The following is a 20,929-nucleotide window of genomic DNA, read 5'->3' as shown; positions in this document are numbered from 1 at the left end:
TCTTTGCCACCTACACCAACCATCAGCTTAGCAAATTCTGCACCATTGAGCATCACTGCATGGCATGGAAAGTAGATGCCCTGTCCTTCCCCCTGGGTAAACCTCTGTCTATGCCTTTCCTCCCCAATGTATCATTCCCAAGGTACTGCTCAAAATAAGGGAGGAAAAACCAAGGACCATTCTCATAGCTCCAGACTGGCCCAGACAGCACTGGTACCCCTTACTGTGCAGCCTGTCCCCACTGCCCCCATGAAATCTTCCTCAGGTTCCCAACCTCCTAACCTAGAGGGCAGGGGAATTCACGCACCTCCAATTGCAGATACTTAGTTTGGCAGCTTGGCTTATAACCCTGACCAATCTGCCCTCCTCAGTAAACCGGTTCTGGATGTTATCCAAGAGGCCAGACGCCCTAGCACCAGAAAGTCTTATGCAGATAAATGGAAGAGGTGTTCTGCACCTGGATCCAGGCTAAGGGAGCTAATACGGCACAGCCCTTCATCCCTCTTATCCTGGACTACTTAGCTGACCTACTACACAGTGGTCTTTCTCCTCTATAAAAATTCACACCTCTGCTATTTCTGCTCATTTTTCCACTGAGCAGCCTCTTTTTTTTTCACACCCTCTGATTAAGCAGTTCCTCAGAGGGGCTAACAACTTGAGGCCCCCCAGAAGGGCACCAGCACTGGCTTGGGATCTTAACTTTGTCTTGGACAAGCTCACCCTGCCTCCATTCGAACCTTCCTCCTGGCCAACACTTCATCCAGAAGAGTCTCTGAGCTGCAAGCACTCATGGCAGTGGAACCCTTCATCGCCCACCTTCTTTCTTAGCCCTCAAAACAAGGTGGAATGGATTCTGCACTCTAGATGTGCACAGACAGCTCAGATACCATCTGGACATGACTAAATCCTTCAGAAAATCTGATGAACTGCTGGTTAGCTTTGCTTCAGGGGCAGAGGGCAAAGCCATCTCAAAGCAAACCATTTCCAAATGTATAGCACACTGCATCTATTTCTGCTACAAGCAGCATGGCAAGCCTCCCCCCAAGGGGGTTAGGTCCCACGCCACCAGAGCAGCCTCCACCTCTGCAGCATTCCTCAGAGGGGTCCCCACCAGGGACATCCTGGAGGCTGCCACCTGGATGTCTGTTCACACCTTTACCAAACATTACCACCTACCTCTCTTCTAAATCCAGGCAGGTTTTGCCTCTGCAATCTTGCAGGGCATGCTAGCCAGCACCTAGCTTCCTTGACTGCCTCCACCCATTTCCTCAGCTTTGGGAATGCACCCAAACGTGATGACTGCAGCAGTGAAATGCGAAGAACATGGTACAGTTGTGTACACTTACCATAAATGACTATGTTCAAGTGTCTTCACTGTTGCAGTCCTGGTTTCCCTCCCTCCATCCCCCATTTTCTTTGTTGCCTTTCTTCCTTGCCTTCCTTTCCTTAGAAGGGACATATTGATATTTTTTCCACTGGTGGGGTCCTGTCACCAGAGCCTGGCCTCCTACTTTGGGGGCTTCTGACCGGTTAGGGCAAGAAAAATGTAATGGTGTTGGCTGCCTTCCTTTATACCCCTGACGACCTGATGTCAGTCTTCAAGCGACAGCAACCAGCGCTGAAATACTGTGTGTCTGGTATTCAGGCCGGCCAAGGGCTATCCCAGCAGGGATAACTCAAATGTGATGACTGCAACAGTGAAAACACTCTAACATCTACATTTATGGTAAGTGTACACAACTGTAATTTTCTGAGAGCTCTGGGATTTAAGGCATCCACCATCCTTATGCTCCCTCTGGCCAAACTCCACATGAGAAAGTTTGTGGTTTCTGCAGTAAGTTTGGTTTCAGCATGCACACTCCCTAGAGTTTGTAGTTCCACTTCTACCGTGTTCCAAGAAGGAACTTCACTGGTGGATCCAGCAGCTGTCTCTAAATCCATGGCTCCATTTTTGTCTCCATTGTCCCTCCCGGGAGCTGTTCAGACCCTTCAGATGTGGGGTGAGGAGCAGTTTTTGCCTCCCTAAAGGTACAAAGTGTGTGCTAGCCTCTCCATCAGAAAGACCACATCAGTGTCAGAGATCAGAACTCTTTGCTGATGCTCTTTGCTTATGCTTCAGGCTTTACATGCTCTTTTCTCCCCAGGGCCTCTTCAACAGAAAGGGCTCATCTTTATGAAAGAGATGAGCACTTCTGCTGTCACTTCAGACTTTTCACCCTCTTTTCTTCCCTGGACCTCTCAAGGTATTTACAGACAGTACCACAGTGACGTGGTATATAAACAAATGGGGAGGAACAATATCTTATCTTTGCCAGTTGGCACTCCAAATGTGGGATCTTGTGGTCCAGCATCAAGTGACTGTTCAGGCAGTTTACATTCCTTCAGGTCAAAACATTGTGGCAGACCTGAGCAGGTCCTTAACTCAGTCCCACATATAGATGCTTCACAGGGATGCATTTCTGGACATTGTCTACCAGAGGGGTACCCCTCAAATAAATCTCTCTACCTCCCTTCTAAACGGACAACTTCCTCTGTTTTGAACCAGAGTCCCAAGTCCTTTGAATTTGGAAGTTGGACGCCCTATCTTTTTCCTGAAAGGCAATGTTTCTTTTTGCTTTCCCTCCCCTTCCCCTCATTCCAAAAGTGGTGTTTAAAATTCAACAGGATGCTCCCAGAATTTTGTTGGATATCTCCCTTTTGACTGAGACAGCATTGGCTCCCTCTTCTACATTTAGCCAAGGGCAGTCATCACGAGTTACCTCACAGGGTGGACCTACTTACACAAGACAAGGGATCTCTCATCCATCCCAACCTGTCCACTCAACGGACACTGTGGGTGATAGGATATTGATTTCACATTGACACCTTTTTTCTGAGGGTGTGCTTAGGGTCCTGCAGGAAGCCAGGATACCCAATACTAGGAAATCGTACTTGTCAAATGCAAGAGATTTTCTGTTTGTTGTCTTTCATGTAACCTGGATCCACTTTCTGTGGATGTTCCTTTGGTTTTCTCTTATCTGTGTGAATTGCTCAATGCTGGATTGGCATATTCTTCTGTTAAGGCCCACTTATCCACTGTTTCTGCTTGTTTGCCTTTTAATGTTAAGTAGTCCTATCTCACCTTCATTTTTTACATATGGGATCAGAGCCGATCCTCTGCTCCAACTCTGCCTATTTACAAGCTGGAAGACTTCTGATTGGCTCGTGGGTAGGTATCCCATGGTGCACCAGTAAAATCCCCAGATCTCATTTGCTGCGTCGGTTGTGCTTCTCTTTGGCTCTGGCTAAGTGTTTGCATATTTTCACTTTTATCAAACTTTTTTTCACTGTTTAGCTTTATTTATTTATTATTTATTTATTTTATTTTACATTTGTTGACTGGGCTAGTCCAACTGGATACATGTCCATTTTCAGTGGAGGCCCGGGGAGAAAAGCTCCAAGAACAGGGTTACTTAAACAAATACAAGGACAAAGCTGATACAAATAAATACACTGACGATTAAAGGCAAAATAAAGCAAGCAAGTAGTTATATATATAATTTAAGAGATACCGACTTGAACAGATAGACTAACAGGGCTACATTGTGGACCCTTAAGGTTTTTGGGTTGTATGGAGGCTTAGAGAGGCCTAGGTGAGGCAGGGACGTTAACTATTAGTCTGGATTAGAGCAGGGGCATAGCCATTGGGACTTCAGGAGTGCTCTGAGGTGTATTTTAAATTGGTGGAGAGAGGACATAAGTCTTAGGTTGTTTGGGAGGGCATTCCAGGATTTGCCAATGGAATTGGCATATAGTGCTTCACCACCGGAATTGTTAGATTTAATGGTCAGTACTTGTAGACTATTGGAAGACCTGAGAGACGTAAGGTTGGAGTAGGGGGTAAGTATTTTGTTCAGTGAGGGGGTTTTATCTGGATGGTTGATAATTTTAAAAGCCTCAGTGAGTTGGTTGAGTTTGAGAATGTTAGGCAGTTCTAGCCATTCCAATGTCCTTAGATTTAGGCAGTGATAGGGCATTCCAGTAATGAATCTGGCTGTGTGATTATAGGTAGTAGAAAGTTTATTAAGCTCTCTCTTATGGAGGAAGGAGAATATCAGGGAGGCATAAAGGAGTGTGGAGAGGAGGTGGGTTCGGGCAATTGTTAGTTTGGTGTGCGGGGTTAAGAAGGTCTTTATTCTATACATAGACCCAAGTTTTTGTTGACCGACTTAATGGTTAGGGTTACATGCATATCAAATTTAAGTTTGTGGTCTATGGTCACCCCTAGTAGTTTGGTGTGGGAGACTGGGTAGATTATGGTACCATTGTTGGAGGACACATAGAAGGTTGGATTGTGTGTATTGGGAGGTTCTATTCCTTGGGCGCTAGCTGGAGTGGGGAAAAATAGAAGTAATTTGGTTTTGGTTGGGTTAAGTAGGAGTTTTAGTTCCGAGAACCATTTTTCGACTGTGGAAAAGCAGTTTTGGGTTGTGGCTTGGAGTTTGGCGAGAGAGACGTCAGAGCAGATCAGGGTGGAGTCATCTGCATATTGAATGCAGGTGGCTTTGGGAATGATAGAGTGTAGACCATTTATAAAGATGGAAAAAAGAAGGGGACCGAGAATAGATCCTTGGGGAACACCAATATTAGTGGGGAGTAGGTCTGATAGCCTATTTTGCCACTGGACCGCCTGTTTTCTGCAAGAGAGGTAGGCATTAAACCAACTTATGGTTGGTTTGCTAAGATGAAAGGTTTCCAGTGTGTGGAGCAACTGTTGGTGGGTGACCATATCGAAGGCTTTCGATAGGTCTAGAAAGAGCACAGAGGATATTAATTTGTTATTGCGGTTGTAGTTGACTGAGTCAACAAAGGAGAGGAGAGCAGTGGTTGTGCTGTGATGGGGGCGAAAGCCATGTTGGGTGTTGGATAGGAGGTTATTTTGTGTGAGGTGGGTAATGAGTTGCTTGTGAACACAGCGTTCCATAATTTTGGCTAGAGGAGACAGTATTGCTATGGGTCTATAGTTAGAAGTGTCAGTGGAGGACCCTCCTTTATGGAGAGGGATGATACAAGAGATTTTCCAAATAGAGGGAATAGAAGCTTCAGAAATGGTCCGGTTGATCAAGATTGAGACAGGGTAGGCTATGGCGTCAGATGCTAAGTATTTGGCTGGGAGCAAGTCAGCCGCTAGGGTGGTTGGTTTTAAGTTTTTTCAAAAGGGTACGAATATAGGAGGTGGAGGTAGGTTGTAGGTTGAAGGCAGTTTGGGTTGGATCTTCGGTTGAGGTTGCAACCAAGGGAGAAGTGGCAAGTTTACTGGCGAGGGACTGGATGGTCTCAGTAAAAAAATAATTAAAAGTGTTGGCTATTTCTGTTGGATCTTTATCCATGAGTTTTTCAGGGCTGGGGGTGGTAGATTTACCAGGATGAAGGAGGTGATTGAAACCAGCCCAGCATTTTTTAGGATTATACTGATGTTTATCTTGGAGGTGACAGAAATATTGTTTTTTATCAGACATAATGGCTGCTTTGGTTGAATTTCTAAGCTGCAGGAACTTGATGCGATCTAGGGGGGTTTTGTGGTTCTCCATTTGTTCCAGGCATGGTCTCTGAGTCTAATTTTAGATTTAGTATCTTTTGTCAGCCAAGGTGCAATACGTTCCTTAGTTCTAGTAAGTCGCTTAGGAGCATGAGAGTCCAGTATCTTGAGGAAAGTGTCATTAAAGTATGATACACTCTCATCTAAAGGTAGGGTTTTTAGGATGTGCCAGTTACATGCCTTGAGATCAGCTAGAAATTGGTCTGGGACAAAATTCTTGCTGTTCCTAACTAGTCTAGTTATGGGGGGATTTGTAGTTGGACATTTGTGTTTTATAATAAAGGTAATAAGGTGGTCGCTAAGGTCATTGGGAAGGGTCCCTGCGGTATAGTTGTTAGGATCCTTATTAGTAAAAATCCAGTCAATGATGATCTCCTTTTGTTGGGCATGTCCAATTCTAGTGGGAGAAAGAATATTTTGGGAGAATCCATGTAAGTTAATGGGGAGAGGGTTAGCTTAGGTTAGTTTTATACAGTTACAATCATTACTGTTTGTAGTATTCAGTTAGCGTAGTTATATTTAAAGTTATCTTTTTTTTGTGCCATTTGGTGCAATTTTTGGCCTTTGGCCATTAATTTCTTTCTTGGTATCCCGTGTACCAGGCTTACTATTTGGATTAAAGTAGGTGCCTTTTGTGCACTAGTGTTCTGTGTGTTTAAATAGAATTTGGTGGGTTTCCGCTTACTGTTTAGAATTATTAGATTGCAGTTAGCATCGTTTTGCTAATATTGTTAACAGAACTTTTCTGTTTGTATTTAGCAGTTGACCTTGTGTTCTTGTTCTCCACTGTTCTGTTGTGTGATATTCTTACCCTTATAACTGTTGGGTCTGTTTAAGTTAGAAGACCCTATCCATCTTGCCTGGGATAGGCCCGTTTAAGTTAGAGGACCTAGTCCTCGTGGTATCTTCCTTTCTGCAGGGCTAGGCCCATTTAAGTTAGAGGACCTAGTCCTCCTCTTCCTTCTTCTTTGTGTGTGTGGGTTCTATAGATTTTGGAAAGTCTAAGGAGTAAGGAGCATAAGCCATCCGGCTTCAAGAAATGTGTTAAGTGCTCCCAAAAGACGTCCTTAATGGATGGTCACAGTAATTGTGTTTACTGTTTAGGGGCCATCCATTTGCAGAAGACCTGTTTATTTTGTCATGCATTTAGTCCTCGGGTATTTGCAGGAAAGGCAGAACAAGTTAATTCTAAAAGGTCTTCTTAAACCTTCATTCGAGGAAGATTTGTCTAGTTCCTCGTCATCCTCCAAATCTACTAAAGGAAAGTCTAAATCTGCCAAGAGGCCCTCCCCGGCACCGGCTGGTGTCTCGGAGCCACCTCTTAAAGTTGCAGAAAACTGTCTCATCGGCTCCACAGACCTGGGAGCCAACTGAGAGTGGCATTGTTGTTGCAGGGTCGGTTCCAAGTTCTTTGGAGCCGACCTCTGAGACTCTTGAGACTACTTTTCGGAGCCGGTCTGTGGACCCTCTACCGGTCTTTGTTAGTGAAGTCTCCTGTACCTTCGAGATCTCTGTCTCCTACTATGTCATCCAGGTCTTCCAAGAGTTTATCGGAAGAAGATGTGGAGAGGGTAGTGCTGAGACTTTTGAAGTCATCTACTTTGCCTAAATTGTTGCCTCTGACCCAGTCGGCTTCGGAGCCACTCAAACCCGTTCAACCCTCTGTGTTCATTCCTCCTCCAAGCCATGCTGGTCTTTCGGAGCTGGAGTGCTTGGTGCCACCAGTGGAACCTTTGGCTCCAGCTCCTATTGTGGCTGTTTCGGAGCAGAGTTCTGCTCCGACACTTTTGGTGCCATCCGTAGTGTCCAGGGTCGAAGCTGTCCAGTCGGCCCCGGCAGGGATGCTTGGAACCAAACTTCTTCAGTTTAGAGTCTTCCTCTCGGCGCGTTGGCTAGGGTGAGTTCGGACCTTGCGTCTATCTGGCGACGATGGCATCCTCTGTCTCCATGGAGCTGGAGAGGTCGACTTTCGAGATTTGAGTGTGCTGTCCCAACCGTCAGCTCCTACTAGAGGTACTGGTACTCTTCCCCCTAGCACCTACTTCTGTCTTGGCTCCTACTCCCTCCAGTGGCTGCAGAGACCACCAGCCTCAGGAGCAACTGGCCGGTGGCCCCCACTCTTCCGAGAACTCCCTGGAATGTCCTTCCGAGGAGCCCCCACGGAAGATGACTTGTAAGAGGAAGCATGTCGACTCCCAGGATGAGTCTTTGGCATCTGACACTGACCTCGGAGTCGGAAGGGTCCCCCAAGTCCTCCTCTGATGTCTCCTCCGTAGACATCTTGGAGATCCTTAAACAGAGGTGTGGCTGTCCCACTGTCACCCCTTCTGATGAGTCTGTGTACCTGAAGGCTTGCCGGTCTCAACCTTCTGCCTCTTGGGTGTCTCCACCTTTCGACGAATTGATGGATTTAGTTAGTCGAAAGGTGTGGGATACTCTTGATACCGTGGAGCCAGTTCCTAGGAGACTGAACAAGTTCCTTTCTTCCCCTCCAGGAAAAGACTTTTTATCGAAAGGTGTGCCTGTAGATGCCATGGTGGTGGCGGCAGCCACTAAGAAGGAGTTAGCTGAAACTTCTGTTCATCCGCCGAATAAGGAGTCTCAAACGATGGGCAGATATGGGAAGCGTATCTTTTCTTCAGTGCCATTTACCCTTAGATCACTGAATTACCTTGCTCGCTTTACGAGGCTCCAGAGAGATCTCCTTGAAGAATTAGGAGATTCTCTGCAAGGTACATGTACTGAGGGAGTCCCTGACAAAGTTTCTGCCCAGTTGTCCACCTTGAACTCGATCGTTAACTCCTCCATGCGGCTTATTTCGTATGCGGCCGATGGTGCGAGTAGAACAGCGGGTTCAGGAATTTCCCTGAGGCATCATTCCTGGATGCGTTTGTGTAACTTTGCCGAACTGTTTGTCTACCTTTACCAGTCCCCCATTTGACAGTTCCTCATTGTTTGGATCCAAGGTAAAGGACGCACTCACCCAGTGAGAGCAAGAAGAAAAAACACACTGCTGTGATGGTACGTTTTACTGTTCCCTCTAGACCATACCCTAAGGGTCAGAGGGGTGGTAAAATGTGGTTCAAAAAGTCCCAGAGGTTTTTCCAGGAGGCACAGGGTGACTCCTCATTCAGAGGCAGAGGAAGAGGAGGAAATGGTGGGCATCGCCCTAGAGGCAGGAGCGGTCGGCAAAACCAGGGGAGGTCACGATTCCTTTTGGGGCCAGCCTTACCAGCGCTCCTGATGTGGGGCCCGAATGTGCTTCTCTGGGGCCGGTCGGGGGTCGCATTTCTTTGTATCCAGAAGCCTGGCTAAGTATCACTCAAGGCAAGTGGGTACAAAGAATTATTATCAGAGGTTATGTAATACCCTTTTTTCTTCCACCCTTTGTTCCCAAGAAGATCCCAGATGTTTCACCCAATCACAGGGATCAGGCAACTGTGAAGGTCAAGTTGCTGTCAAAAAGGGTCATCCAAACCGTCCCAGCAGACCAAATAGGATCCGGAACTTACTCCAGATTCTTTTTAGTGCCAAAACATACAGGGGACTGGAGGCCCATTCTGGACCTCAGCAGATTGAACAAATCAGTAAAGGACAAGTTCTGGATGGTAACACTGCAGTCTATCCTCCCGTTGTTAGGGTAAGACAATTGAATGTGCTTAATAGATCTCCCAGGATGCTTGCTACCACATAAAAATGGACAGGGAGTTATCTACGCTTCCGTCTGGGAGCCATTCACTTCCAGTTCCGTGCTCTGCTCTTTGGTCTCATCACAGCCCCCAGGGTGTTCACCAAATGTATGGCAGTGGTGACAGCTCACCTGAGTCGTCGAGGATTCCAGGTATTTCCATATTTGGATGACTGGCTCCTCGCCCCCACCAGGCATCTACTCCTTCAGAGCAGAGACAATACTATTCAGCTTTGTGCCCAACTGGGAATCTCTCTAAATTGGGAAAAATCTGCCTTATTGCCCTCTCAATCTGTGATTTTTATAGGCGCAGAGGTAGACGCAGTAAACGTGATGATTCGTCTTCCGGCCAGAAAGGCACAAAACCCGGTGTTTCAAACTCAGCTTCTCCCCTTACGAAGGGTCAAAGCCAGGATTGTTCTGCAGCTCCTTGGGACCATGGCTTCTACCATACTATTAGTGCCACTAGCCAGGTTACACATGAGAATTCTTCAGTAGCTCCTGTCGTCCCAATGGTCCTTCCAGCACCTTTCATTGTCCCATCACATTCTACTGATGGAATCTTGCAAGAAGGACCTCCTTTGGTGGACATTACCCAGTCAACTGACCACGGGTGCCTCAATTGTTCCTTACCAACCCATTGCCACTGTGACCATGGATGCCTCACACAGGGTGGGGGGGCATTATCTAGGCAGGACTGTCCAAGGCACATGGCAAGACCACAAGGCCCACCTGCATGTCAGTGTTCTAGAGATGAGGGCAGTGCTTCTGGCGTTGCAAGCACTTCACGACCTTCTTCCTCTAGGGACTATTGCAATACAGTCAGACAACATGTCGGTAGAATGGTATATCAACAAACAGGGTGGAACCAGATCTTACCCACTCTGTCGAGAGGCCATGCGAGTTTGGGAATGGGCGATATCTTCCCAGCGCTTTCTGGTGGTGACGCACATTCCAGGGACAATCAACGTGATAGCAGACAAGCTCAGCCAGGCAGTCCTGATGCCTCACGAGTGGTCTCTGAAACAGGAAACAGAGGAACAGATTTTCCACAGGTAGGGACAGCCTTGCTGCGATCTCTTTGCCAGTCCAGTCAATGCCAAATGCAAGAGCTACTTTTCCCTCATCCACCCTCGGGGGGGGGGGGGGTCACCCAGAGACACACTTCACGATTGGCCCCTGGTTCTCCTGCATGCTTTTCCTCCCCTCTCATTCCCAAGATGATTCAGAAAGCGAAACGACTGGGAAGCAAATTGATCCTCATTGCTCCTTACTGGCCTTGTCAGGTTTGGTTCCCCTTCCTTGGGCCTCTTCTGGACGATCCTTGATTCTGGACCCTGTTCCAGACCTGTTGACTCACATGTCAGGTTCGCTTCACCCCTCGTTACACACCCTCAATTTGACAGCGTGGCTGATCCAGTTCATAGTCAGGCTTCATGACTTCTCACCTTCTGTGACTCATATCTTTGCGTCTCCTCATAAACCAACTAGGAAACTTTATTCCAGTAAATGGAAAAGATTCTCTCTTTGGGCGGAGAAAATGGATGTTGACCCCTTCACTGCCTCCATTCCAGTGGTTTTGGAATTTCTTTTTGAACTGTTTCACCAAGGATCTGCAACTGCCACTGTCAGAATCCAATTGGCAGCGATTTCAAATTTCCATTTGGGTTGTCCACATTCTAATTTGATGTCTCATAAATTGTGCAAAACCTTCCTCAAAGGTGCCACTTTGCTAAGACCTCTGGTTCAAGAGCATGTGGCCTCATGGGATTTAAACTTTATGCTATCAAAATTAACATCTCTGCCCTTTGAGCCTTCTCATTAATGCTCTTTGAAGTTCTTGTCTTGGAAGATGTTGTTTTTGGTGGCTATCACATCTGCCAGACGGGTGCCTTGTCTGTTAAACTGCCTTAATTGATTTTTCATAAAGACATAGTGTCAACCCTTCCTTTGTCCCCATACCACCTTGAATCAGTCCATAGAACTTCCGGTTTTCTTTCCGAATCACTCCAATGCAGTTGAGTACAGGTTTCACCAAGTGGATGTCCATAGACAATTAAGTTTTTATTTGCACCGGACTAAAGACATTAGAAAATCGGATCAATTATTCATTTCCTTCTCCGAATCCAGGTTGAGCTTACCAGTTTCCAAAGTGACTCTCTCTAACTGGATTTCTAGCTGTATAGCTTATGTTTGCAGTTCTGAGGATAAACCTTTACCCTTTAAAATCAAGGCTCATTCTACCAGATCTCAATCTACGTCTGCAGCCTTTCAAGCCAGGGTTCCACTTGACAATACTTGTGCAGCTGCTGCGTGGGCTACCCCTCACATTTTTATTACTGATTACAAATTGGATTTAACCTCCAGGGGTAAAGCATCTTTTGGTCCCACGGTACTCAGAAGTATTTTCCTTGAGCCACCCAAGGATAAGGTGCTAGGGACGCTGTCCCATATGTAAAGAATGAGGGTGAGATAGGACTACTTAACATAAAGAAGTTATGTACTTACCATAACATTCCATGTTAGTAGCCCATCTCACCCTTAATTCTTTTGAACCCGCCCTCCTGCCCCCATCCTGGAAGTACCTGGAGACAGAAAAATACTACTTTCATTATTTATGGAGACCTTTTAGTATTGGCTTTTTCTGTAGGCTGTTATTTCTTCTAGTTAGCAGCAAACAAGATCTGGGGATTGTACTGGTGCACCATGGGGATACCTACCTAGCCACAAGACAACCAGAAGTCTTCCAGCTTGTAAATAGGCTGAGTCGGAGCTGAGGATCAGCTCTGATCCCATATGTAAAGAATGAAGGGTGAGATGGACTACTAACATGGAACGTTATGGTAAGTACATAATTTCTTTTTTTCCTCCTTCAGCTTCTAGATTTGAAGCCAAGTAATTCCTAAAAGGCATCCTTCATATTAGGCCTCCCAGGAAGGCTGTTCCTCCTCTCTGGGATTTTAATTTTGTTTTGGAAAAATTGACTTGGGCTCCTTTTGATCTCACAGGTTCAGCTTCCTTGGAAGACTGTGCTTTTGTTAACCCTTACTTCTACCAGATGGCTATCTTAGCTTCAAGCCCTTATGCCTTGTCCTCTCTTTTTTGGTGTTTCATTAAGGACAGCATGTCCTTGTGTACTAAACCTCCTTTTATCCCCAAGGCAGTGAATGAGTTGTCCTTTAATTAGTCTGTTCATTTGTCCATTTTTTTCCCTTCTTCGCAGTCTTCTATTGAGAAGGTGCTGCACACACTAGATGTGCATAGACTACTCAGATTTTATTTGGATAAGACTAAGATTATTAGGAAATATGATCAACTCTTTTCCTTTCATCCTAGGTCCTTAAGATTAGTTGTATCCAAGAAAATCATTTCTTCTTGGATCTCACAAGCTATTTCGTTTTGTCATTCCTTTCATGGAAAGAGCTTTCCTTATTGTGTTAAGGCTCATTCTGCTATGGCTGTGGCTTCTTGTCATGCTTTTTTCAAGGGTTTGGATACTAACACTATTCTTCAGGCAGCTGTCTGGACTTCTGTGCATATATTTACCAAACACTACAAGTTGGATGGAATTTCCAGAGCTAGAGCTGGTTTTGCTGAGGTCATCCTTCGTGGCTTCTTTGTTGTGCTGGTCATTTCTCCTCAAAGTTTCTTCCTGAGCTTTGGCACTCTCCCTAATGTTATGAATTCTGCAACAGTGAAATGGACATAGTACAGTTGTGTAAAATCTTAACATAATGGTAGATTTTCTTCTCTTCAGTGTTGCAGTATTCAGTCCCTCCCTCCTCCCCTTGTGCATTTGCCTTTTGGATGTATTAGTTACCTTATTTTTCCTTGGACTGGCATTCCTACTTGGGTCTCAGTTCTGAGGGTGGTATGTCCGGATGTCCCCTTTATGCCCTGCTCTGTACAAGCAGTATACGTGTGACATACAGCGTACTGTAATAACAACCTAAAGGCTTTGGTATACTGGCAGGACATTGGGCCGCCTTTGGCAGGGGACCCCTAATGATGATGGGAATACTGCAGCAGTGAAAAGGACATCTATCATTAAGGTAAGATTTTACCCAACTGTACTTTCTGTTAGGTCAGTGTTTCAGTAGCTGTTATAGCAAAATCTGATTGTAGATAAGCTCGGTGGGACCAGGACAGACCTCCCCCCAAACAGAAACTTCATGCAGGAGTCTTCCAAGAATTGAGCCAACAAGTAGATCTGTTCACTCCCTTTCAGAAAAGACAGTTACAGAAATTCTGCTCTAGGACTCATTGCAAGTAGGCCTTCTCATCCACAGGGTTGGGAATGCATGCTTTTTCCACCTTTTCCTATGGATATACAGGATTTGTCTGAAGATCTAGAAGGAGACTCTGAAAATTGTGGCGGTGACTCCCTTTTTTGCTCTGGCAACAGTGGCTCTTCCTTTATAATTTGGCAGAGAGGAATTGCCAGAAGCCTCTCGACAGACAGGATGTGCTTACACAATACATGGATCGTTTGATGCACCTTGACCTGATAACTGTTCAGCTAACTGCCTGGAAGATGGAACTTGTAATACTTTGACACTTATTTTCCTAAGAAAGTGCAGCTACTAGGAAGTCCTATATGTACAAGTGGAAACGTTTTCTAGTTGGTGCTAGTCAAAGAACCAGGACCCTCTTTAGGCCCAGCTGCCTCTGGTTCTTATTTGTTCATAGGTTAGTACTAGGCTAATTGCCCATGTGGGCCATTTTAAGCCTAGCCAGTTACCCCATGTGAGACTCAGACCCTGCACCTTATGTTTGCCAGGTAGACTCCTTAACCATTGTGCCATACTCCCAACGTAGGTTGTGAGTTATTTCTCTTACAAATGTGAGAATTAAACCCTGTATCTTATTCCTGTGAGGTAAACAATCATTGTCCCAAACCCCAGTGTTGTCAAAGTGTGTGCTTGTCATCCGTTTCTGCTTGTCTGCCCTTTAGTCCACACTTCTGTAATATCCATCCATCTAGAAAAAGGCAGCTTCTCCGTGAGATCTCAGCTCTGTTCTTAGCATGTACTAGTGTTTTACTCTGTTATGATGTGTGCTAGAGCAGGATTGGTGTTACACACACTCATAGTGATTAAATCCTACCTCACTTTTCACAAGGACAGGGTTTATATGAGAACTAATCCTCATTTTATGCCTAAAATGTTCTGTGAGTTAATTTTAAGCCAGGCTGTTCAGCTCCCTCTCTTCTGTCATGAATCCCAAGTGTAAAGGGGAAAAAGATTCTTCACACTCGACAGGCTAATCATGTACTATGTAGACAAAACTCGGGCCTTTAGGAAAGCTAATAAATCTTCTGTGAAGTGTCAAAGCTGACTAATTTCCAGGTTGTCTCCTTGCATTTGTTGTACTTTCCAAAATAAGCGACATCTAGGCAGGGTTAGAGGCCATTCCATAAGGGCTTTGGCTTCTTTGGAGGTTTTCTGGAAGGAGATTGATTGTAGAAGTATTCTAGAGGCAGCAACTTGATCCTGTGTTCATACTTTTTACAAAGCACTGTAAACTGGATTCATTCCTTAGATCCAGAACAGACTTTGCTATGACCATTCTCTAAGGACTCCTGGAGTTTTTTATTTATTTATTTTGTATTTTTTTTTTTTTTTCTAAGCTGTGGTATTCTACCAGTATAGTTTAGACTGCTGCAAGAATGGTCCTAAATTTAACATAGTATAGTTGTATGAGAAATCTTGCCTTTAATAGATGTTCTAATAGATCATTGTTTTAGTAGCCTCCCCTCCCTCCACAATCCTTTATTTTATTCTTGCGTTGCCAGGGGTTAGATGTTTACATTCTGTTTCCTAGCATTGTTCTTTCAGGGATATTGCCTCCATTCTAGGTAAATAATATTCTGAAGCTTTTGCTCTCCAACTGTCTTGTATGGAGCTTCTGACAGAGTGCATGGAAGGTGCCCTTTAACTTTATAATGCTGGTCAGTTGCAGGGGTTCGGACCCACATAGCTTAGGCTGCTGCTGTTTAATCTATAAGACCATTAATTGTCTTGGCAAGTTTATTTATACAGCTGTGCTTTCCCAACACAGCCATATTTATTTAAAAGTGCAGTTTTATGAGTACTTTTGCCTTTGGTATGGTTGGACTTGGCACAGAATACACTGCAAAATGTATTTTTACCATTATTGCTAAATGTCTGCCTTTTAAAGCACCATGCAACAGTATCCAAGCTAGCTTTTAGGTAGAGTAGATCACCTACAGAGTCTCCATTGTGTCTCTTTCCTGTAATTTCAACAGTAGGATCCAAGGGATTTGGTAGCCACAACCTATTACACTACCATGTCTCTCAGAATCTTTGTGATAATGGCTAGTACTCCCTGTAGGGCAGGCTGTTAGCCATCTGTGTTGGTATAATTTCTGTGTGTTTTTTCACGCCTCTGCAAACAGAGTACTGTTGAATGTATATTTCTGAGGCTCTGTGTACAGAATAGGAGTGGGACAGGATTTGGAACAGTTACAGAAGTTTATTAAATTGTTTTATCTTATTTGTTTCTTTCTTCTCTTGAAGGAGAGGCCTAAACCCACCTCACAGAGTCAAATCCATTTCCATGACCACATTCTCTGACCAAGAAGTAGAGTTTCTGCAAAGTCGTGGCAATGAGGTGAGCATTTCATGAATGAATATTAATGTGGTGGGCTTCTGTTAACTTATCAAGTGTTAAGTGATTCTAGTGATGCTAGCTTGCTTTGACTGGCTCCCATTGGACACAGCTGTAGTTGTTTTTTCTTTAGTAGAAATTTAAAAAAAAATGGGGGCAAAGACCAAAAATGAAGAGTTTGATATTGCCCTAATCTGTTTAAAAAGTTGATATAACAGACTTTGGAATCAGCATACATTTTTGGAACAATAACATTGAAACTGTGTCTGGCATTATTCACTGACTAATCCTCTGTGATTTACCAGGAAATTAAAAATTTTGAGGAACAGGGCAAACATATGGTTCAAAGTCAGTGATAGTTGAGGGGCATGCTTTCTGACATTGTGGATGCCAAAGATGAGCGGAGCTTTTTTTGACTGAAACCCTTGCAAGATGTTCTTAGTGTTTCACTGTTGCAGTCATTACATTTGGGTAATCTGCTGGCAGGTTGCCCTCAGTTGGCCTGATTAACAAAGTCTTGGGTCCAGCGTCAGTTGCTGTCCCTTCTTCCATGTCAGGTCGTCAGGGGTATGAAACATGCAGCCGACGTCATTACATCAGTCTTTCTTGCCGCGCAGTGCCCGAAGCAAAAGCAGTTCACAAGTGCCGGTTGGCCGACTCCTGAAACTTTCATTTTGGAGTTTAAGAACAGACGTCAACTAAAAGCCAAGTACCCCATCGGGGAAACTTTTTCTTGCTCCTTACCGATGTCAGTAAAAGTACCTCATAAGGATTTTCATTTGTACTGTATTCCTTGCCTAGGCCCTGCTCACAAAATACCTTGTTGTCGGTTTTGTACTTTAATCAGCGCACTATCCGTCGTCTGTACATTTTTGCTTCTAAATATTTTAGTTCTCGGTTTAATTATCCAGAAATTACATTGGGTAGCCATCTGACTACCGGAATACCGAAAAAATGCAAAGAAAAAGACAGGCCGTTGAGGTCCAAAACTGCCGACAACGCTTCTAAGCCAGTCGCCGGTACTCAGGCGCTTTCGCAGCCCCTGATGCCCGCTACTTCTGATTCGCAGGCCTCTACTGAGACCCATTCGGAGTCCGGTATGCCGTGAGATACTTCACCTGTGGAACCCACAGATGTCTCTACCTTGGATGGGTCCGGAGCCACTGTGCAAGCACCGGCTTCTGAGGGTGTATTCAGACCTACAGATTTGTATATTAAACCAACACCAACTTCAATTTTAAGGCCAAAATCTCGATCTATGTCTAAGAAACCGACGCCCAGACCACATGTTCAGGCCCCCCTATGCCTAAAAAACAAATGATCAAAATTGCTGAAGATTTAATTACTCTAATCAGGGGTACCCCCCCCCCTTCTAAGAGGCCTAGGGCTGAACTTGACTATGAATCTTCTGAACAAGACTGTGTTTCTTCTGACTCTTCTATTGAAAGGATTTGTCCATACCTAATTATGAGGACTCTCATGCAGAGGATTCCATTCCTTCTGCTTCTCCCCCTGAGGATTTTTCTTTTGGGGAAGCTTTACATACCTTAAGAGAACATTTCCACTGGGAAAGTCAGGATTTTTCTGAATCCAAAAAGACGCTTAGGAATTTCCTCCTCCTTCCTTCAGCATAGGCCTTTGGTTATACCTCCTGTACTAAACATTGTTGATGTGTTTTCAGAATCCAGTATGGCCACTGATTCCCTGCCTCCGGCTCCTTGTAAGCTAGACAGATACTACAGGGTTCCTGACTCCCACAAATTCCTTTTCAAAAATCCTGTTGCGGACCCTGAAACCATTTCTCAGGGACCCAAGGGTATTAAGGCTTCTACTGCTAAAAATCCTACCCCTTCTGATAGAGACTCCAGGGCGCTGGATAGATGGGATAAAAAGGTTTATACTTCTGCAACTTTGGCAATCAGGGCTTTAAACTGTCAATTTCATATGCTAAAATATCAACAGCATATCATGGGACTGCTTAAACATAAAATTATGTTGATTTCTGACTGTGTGGAAAATAAGGACTTGCAGGATTTATTGCATTCAGCTGAACAAGTTGGAAAGCATACTTTGCAATATGGTTTTGATTCTTTGGAGGCCTCTTGCAGGGCTGCTGTTACTGGTCTGTGCTTAGAAGGCATGCTTGACTTAAGGAGCAATCTCTGCCTGATATTGTTAAAGCAAAATTGTTGGATGCTCCTTTGCAGCAGGTCCATCTGGCAATAAGGCTGAAAAAGTTTTAAAAAAGATGGAAGATAAAGCTAAATCTATGCAAACTGTAAAAGATTTCTTACAAGTACAACCTCCAAGATTTAGTAGGCACTGGCCTACTAAGAACTGGTCCTTTCCAGTTCCTTCCAGAGCCACTCAAGCCAAACCCAGACATTCCAAAAGCACCAGGTTTCAGTCCCAAGGGTCTTTCAGAACTAAAGCAATGGAGTGCCTCCGCTTCCAAATCTGGAAACAACAAGACACCTCCCTATGGTAAACAGTCTCAATGACTTTCCTTTAATATTACCAAGCACTTACCTATTAGCCGACCCTTTGGGGGGGAAAACTGGCTCTTCATGCAAAAAGATGGCAACTTGAAACCCAGGACAAATGGCTTTTAAATATAGTGTCCCAGGGATACAGGTTTCATTTCCACATGTTGCCAACTCCAAACGGGTGGCCAGACCTGCCCCCAAATCAGTGGGCAGAGGCTCATAAACAAGTACTTTCCCTCCTAAACATGGGGGCCATTCAACTAGTACCAGAAGAGGAAAAGGGACAAGGTTTCTATTCCAGACTTTTTCTGGTACCCAGAAAAGACAAATTGTGGCGTCCAGTTCAGACCTGTCTACTCTAAACACCTTTCTGGACATTCCAAAATTCAAGATGCTGACTCTTCACTAGTTACTTCCTATGCTAGGCAAAGATGCCTGGTTGGCAACTCTAGATTTAAAAGAGGCTTACCTGCATATCCCAATCAGGGAATCATGCAGAAGATTCCTCCACTTCAAAGCAGGCTACTTGCATTGTCAGTTCTCTGCACTGCCCTTTGGGTTATCTACTGCGCCCAGGGTATTTACAAAGTGCCTGGCTCCAGTAATTGCATTTTGCAGGCAAAGAAATATTCAGATATATCCATACCTGGACGATTGTCTAATTCAGTTAGAAAACAAGTCCATTCTTCTAAAACATCTGGTGTTTGTAAAAAGGGATGTTCATAGTGTTTCACTGTTGCACTCATTACACTTGGGTTATCCTGCTGGCAGACTACCCGCAGTCAGCCTGAATTCCAAAGTCTAGGTCCGGTGTCTGTTGCTGTCGCCTCTTCCCTGACGCCAGTGCACCAGGGGTATAAAAGATGCAGTCAACGCCATTTTCTTCAGTCTTTCTTGCCGCGCGGTGCCCGAAGCAAAAGCAGTTCGCAAGTGCCAGTCGGCCGACTCCTGAGATTTTCACAGGCAAATTTCAGATCCGAAGTCTTCATTAAAGCTAAGTACCCCGTTGGGGAAACTTTTTTCTTGCTCCAGACCGACGTCAGAAAAAGTTAACAATTGTATTTCTTGTGGGAAGCAAATACCTCATAAGGATTTCCATTCTTACTGTATTCCTTGCCTAGGCCCTGATCATAACGTTGCTAGCTGTCGGTTTTGTCTAGATTCAAGCGTCTGTTTGATTTTGCTTTTCATTACTTTGGCCAAAAATTCAATTATATAATGCCGTCGGAACAGCCGACGACCGGAGTTTCTAAAAAACGCAAGGAAAAAGAGAAGGACAGGCATCCGAGATCCAAAACCGACGACGAGGCTTACACTAAGCCAGTTGCCGGTTCTCAGTGAGGTGCTTTTGCAGCCCCTGACGCCCGCTACCTCACAGCCACAGGCCGCTGACAACTCCCACGTGGAGCCAGCTAGGTCTCTGGATACTCAAGGTATTGGACACTCGGAAATCATTTCCTCAGATGGGTCTGGAGCTGCTGAGCAGGCATGGGCTTCTGACCTACACAGCTATATGTAAAGCCTACTTCAGCTTCTAAAGCAAAGACTAAAGCAGCTTTAAAGACAAAGAAACAAGTACAGCATTCTCAAGGACAAACTTCCATGCCTAAGAAACAGATGCTCAAAATGGCCGAGGACCTTATTACCTTGATCAGGGGTTCCCATCCCCCTCCTGACAAGAGGCCTAGGCAAGAGACAGACTATGACTCTTCAGATCAGGTTTCCATTTCCTCTGACTCCTCTTCTGTACAGGAATACTCTCTTCCTCTCTATGAGGATTCTGATGCTGAAGAATCCATTCCTTCAGCCTCTCCTCCTGAGGATTATTCTTTTGGGGAAATCCTGCATACCATGAGGGAGCACTTCCACTGAGAGAGCCAGGATTACTCAGAATCAAAGAAAAGGCTTAGAGATTTTATTTTACTTCCTCAGCACAGGCCTCTTGCTATTCCCCCTGTGCTAGACATTGTAGATGATGTATTTTCAGAGTCTGGCCTTTCTCCAGACTCCTTACCTCCAGCTCCTGTTAAACAGGACAGATACTACAGGGTTCCAGATTCACATAAATTTCTTTATAGAAACCCTGCTGCTGACCCAGAAACTATTTCTCAGGGTCCCAGAGGGGTTAAGGCCGCTACTGCAAAAAACCCTATCCCTTCTGACAGGGATTCAAGGGAACAGACTATGACTCTCCATCTCAATCAAAATTGACCAACATTTTCTGTTTTAACAGTGGCATCAAGTATTGCTGATATTTAATCATATGAAATTGACAATTTAAAGCCCTCACACCCAAAGTAGCAGAAGTGTAAACCTTTTTCCCCCATCTGTCTAGATGGGGGAAAAAGGTTTACACTTCTGCTACTTTGGGTGTGACTTTGGGTGTGAGGGTTTTAAATTGTCAATTTCATATGATTGAATATCAACAATACTTGATGTCACTGTTAAAACAGAAAATGTTGGTCAATTTTGATTGTGCAGCAAATAAAGAAATGTAGGATTTATTGCATGCAACTGAACAAGTGGGAAAGCATACATTGCAGTGTG

At 44.7% G+C, this 20,929-nt stretch overlaps 1 protein-coding gene across 2 annotated transcripts in view; it reads left to right on the top strand.

Moving 5' to 3' along the window:
* AGFG2 (ArfGAP with FG repeats 2) overlaps nt 1-20,929 on the top strand; it is an 851,713-nt gene that overhangs the window by 216,609 nt on the left and 614,175 nt on the right. For both annotated transcript variants that reach the window (XM_044077339.1, XM_044077338.1), the window contains exon 2: nt 15,806-15,899. In XM_044077339.1, coding sequence (XP_043933274.1) covers nt 15,806-15,899 — 94 coding nt within the window. The remainder of the gene's footprint in view (nt 1-15,805; nt 15,900-20,929) is intronic.

This window comes from Protopterus annectens, chromosome 7.part0, assembly GCF_019279795.1.
Source record: "Protopterus annectens isolate FY-2018-M chromosome 7.part0, PAN1.0, whole genome shotgun sequence".
NCBI classification, from domain to species: domain Eukaryota; kingdom Metazoa; phylum Chordata; order Ceratodontiformes; family Protopteridae; genus Protopterus; species Protopterus annectens.
This window is presented reverse-complemented; position numbering and strand designations above follow the sequence as displayed.